The 3,502-nt window shown below is 49.1% G+C and overlaps 1 protein-coding gene across 1 annotated transcript; it reads left to right on the forward strand.

Moving 5' to 3' along the window:
* The first annotated feature begins 812 nt into the window (after nucleotides 1-812).
* Nucleotides 813-1,394, forward strand: MSGN1 (mesogenin 1). The gene has a single exon (XM_058686337.1). The coding sequence runs from the start codon at nucleotides 813-815 to the stop codon at nucleotides 1,392-1,394; it is 582 nt and encodes a 193-aa protein (XP_058542320.1).
* The last annotated feature ends 2,108 nt before the right edge of the window (nucleotides 1,395-3,502 follow it).

Raw genomic sequence — 3,502 nt, forward strand, 5'->3', positions numbered from 1 at the left:
TGTTGCCTGGTGTCTGTTTGCCGTGGGGAATCCCAATCTGCTCAGTTAAAGCAAGGCCTTTAAGCTTCTGGAAGGATATTTCCTGCTCATTAAGGCTCTGGCTTTCCTGGAGCTGCTGGCCTTTGTCATTCTGAGTGTGGGCATGTTGGAAGCACAACAATTTGCTGAAGAGGAAGGCAAGAGGGAAATCGGCATTCACTGTGTGTCTGCTGGGTGCTGTCTTCTGGAAAGCCTTCTGAAGTAAGAGTCATAATTGTCCGCATTTGACATGCCATGGAATCCAAGCCCAGAGGGGTTCCCTGTCCCTACACCACGCTGCTTCTCCACCAGGATACCCCATCTGCTCTGAAACGTCTAGGAGGTCTTGCTGAATGGGGATGGTGGCCCTCTGGGGCACCCTGGGACTCTCCACCAGGGCCCTGGGCCACCACCTCCTTGCTGCAAATTGCCCCAGGTTTGTTTTCTTTGGCTCCCTCATTAATGAGTTCCACAGGACAATGCTAAGTCTAGTTAGGCAGCCTTAATTGGTTTAGTTACAACAAGATAATTCCTTTTTTCTTCTCTTGGAGGCCTTTTTGTTTAAAGACATTTTAGCTGGAAGATGCTAATTATCAATGAGGAGAAAGTGACACCTGAAGAGTTCATTTTCCATCTTGGTCCTTGGTGTCTCCTTTGAACTCCCCCCACCCGGCCCTCTTTCCCACTTTATCACTTCTCCCCCACCATCATAAAAGGGAGCTTGCCCTGGCTGGCGGCAGAACTTTCTTTCTCACTTGCCAGGGAGCCGTTCTCTCTGCAGCTGTCTCCCAGGCATGGACAACCTGCGTGAGACCTTCCTTGGCCTCGAGGAGGGCTTGGGCCCCTCCGACAGCCCCGGCCTGCTGTCATCCTGGGACTGGAACGACAGGGCAGGGCCCTTTGAGTCGAACGAGGCCTCCCCCACTCAGAGCCTGTCTCCGGCTCCATCGCTGGAGTCCTATGCTTCTTCTCCCCGTCCAGCTGTGGCTGGGCTGCCCTGTGGGCACGGAGGTGCCAACAGTGGGGGCAGTGGTGCCTGCGGTGGCCGTGGGACCGGTGGCCTGGGGGAGGTGGACTACAACGTGTTAGCCTTCCAGCCTGCCTACCTGCAGGGCGCTGGTGGCCCCAAGACCCAGAAGGGCGCCAAAGTCAGGATGTCCGTGCAGCGGAGACGGAAGGCCAGCGAGAGGGAGAAGCTCCGAATGAGGACCTTGGCCGATGCCCTGCACACCCTTCGGAATTACCTGCCACCTGTCTACAGCCAGAGGGGCCAGCCGCTCACCAAGATCCAGACGCTGAAGTACACCATCAAGTACATCGGAGAGCTCACAGACCTCCTCAACGGCGGGCGAGAGCCTCGGCCCCAGAGCGCTTGAGCTCCACCCCAGGACCACGACCCATCCTGGCCCCTGGGAGGGGACAGGAGAGCTTTCAAGACCTGGACTAGCTCACGGAACAACAGCGTGTAGTTATTCTTTTAATACAGTAAGCGTGGTGACTTTGTGGTCTGAAAAGTCCCGAGGGAATTCCCACTGGGAACACTTAACAGCCAGACAAGCAGGTATTTTCTCGTTTTCTCATGGTTTCTCGGGAGCCCGGCGCCTTTGCGAAGAGACAGATTGCTGTGCCCTTCTCTGCCTGTCCGAGGTATTTTAGAGGGCCGATGACTTTAAATGCATTTTGTCCGTAAAGTAAAATTGTCACGATTAATCTTCTCTCCTTATTTTGGTGGTGGGAGCTTTCTTTCTGTTGCCGACTAAACCCATATTTTGTGTAGCATCCAGCGTGACACCTGGATTCTTATTTAGAAAGATGTGTATCAAGTAAAGGGCTATAGCATTCCTCTTTTTATTTTGTCTGTGTGCTTGTGTGTGTACTTGTGTGTGTTTGACTAAAACCGTGCCTTTTCTTTTGCAGGAGCCAAAATCACGTAAATGCAGAAGGATTTAGCGTCATGGTAAATAGCAAGGCACAGGCAGACAGACCTCATTAAGATACAGTGAAGTACAGGCCAGCCCCTCCTCTCTTCATGCGGGGGACAGGAGGCTGCACACGCCCGATGCCGGGGTATGAGCGAGCGGGTAGGAAGGAGGAGGGAGGTAGGGGGTACTCAGCACCACAGCGTGGGCCTGAAGCAGGGCTGGGTGGGGGGCAGGCACGGCCTGGGCCAGGCCTGCAGTGACAATAACGTCACGGAGTCCCTTTGCGGAGTCCTTTCTCAAATGGAGAGATTGGTTCAAAAAAAGTAAGAGACTATTTTAGTTCTATAGATGAGTGGAAGTGTTGGGATTAGAATTCAAGTCTGTCTCTAGCCCCTCCAGAGGTATTTGTTCTTCCTCCGCACATCCCCCCCCCCCCCCCCCCCCCCCGCCCACCTCCAAATCAGCCCTCCTGCACCTATACACAAACACACATCCCTACTTCACGGGGGCCTTGTCTGGGGGCTGGTGAAACGCACTCTCGCCTTGGCTAATGTGAGTGGCACAAGCAGTCAAAAGGGGGATTTGAGTGAAGGAAGTTCTCAAAACCTTTGAACTAAAAAGGCTTTTTTTCTTTTTTTTAAGGCTACCTTTTTCTCCAAATGGTTATTAACAATTGATACTTTTTTTTTCCCCAGTGAACAGTCTGTTAATGTTTCCTGTCATTTCTTTTCCTATTGGTGATTTTTCTTTCTCTCTCTTTTTTTAAATTTTTCTTTTTTTTTAAAATGACATATTAACAAAAGCAGTATATGTGTTCACAGTTTAATGTATAACTTTTCCACTTTTTTTCCTTTGTGGGTACAAACATTTACAAATGGAGGCAAACATACATTTAAAAATACCTTGAGTTCTGCAAACTGCTTTTTTTTTTTTTACTTAGCAATACATAGTAAATTCCTTCTCATTTAACAGAGATAAATCTGAGATGTAAGTGTCATTATTACCTTGATTTTATAGATGGAAATGGAAGCACAGATTTGCTCTGAGTTACACATGTGAAGAGCAGGGTGGAGATCAGAGGGTCAGCGTGCCAGAGCACAGGTATTAACATAATTTAAGAGTCACCTTTTGAATAATACTTGGGTTGTTTCACTTTTTTTTTTTAAAAAAAAATTTTTTTTTTCAACGTTTTTTATTTATTTTTGGACAGAGAGAGACACAGCATGAACGGGGGAGGGGCAGAGAGAGAGGGAGACACAGAATCGGAAACAGGCTCCAGGCTCCGAGCCATCAGCCCAGAGCCTGACGCGGGGCTCAAACTCACGGACCGCGAGATCGTGACCTGGCTGAAGTCGGACGCTTAACCGACTGCGCCACCCAGGCGCCCCGGTTGTTTCACTTTTTTACTCCCCCAAAATGCTATGGCAATCATCACGGACAATTATATTTATCCATGGTAATTTTTCGTAGCCTGGAAATTTCCCACCAATGGGATGCCCAGATCAGAATATATGCACATTTTAAATTTAAATAAATACTATTAGAAGACTTTTATAAAAGTT

Source organism: Neofelis nebulosa, chromosome 9, assembly GCF_028018385.1.
Source record: "Neofelis nebulosa isolate mNeoNeb1 chromosome 9, mNeoNeb1.pri, whole genome shotgun sequence".
NCBI classification, from domain to species: domain Eukaryota; kingdom Metazoa; phylum Chordata; class Mammalia; order Carnivora; family Felidae; genus Neofelis; species Neofelis nebulosa.

Excerpts from the sequence above, each read along its gene's own strand:
- MSGN1 (XM_058686337.1), top strand. The coding sequence starts at position 813 with ATGGACAACCTGCGTGAGACCTTCCTTGGCCTCGAGGAGGGCTTGGGC.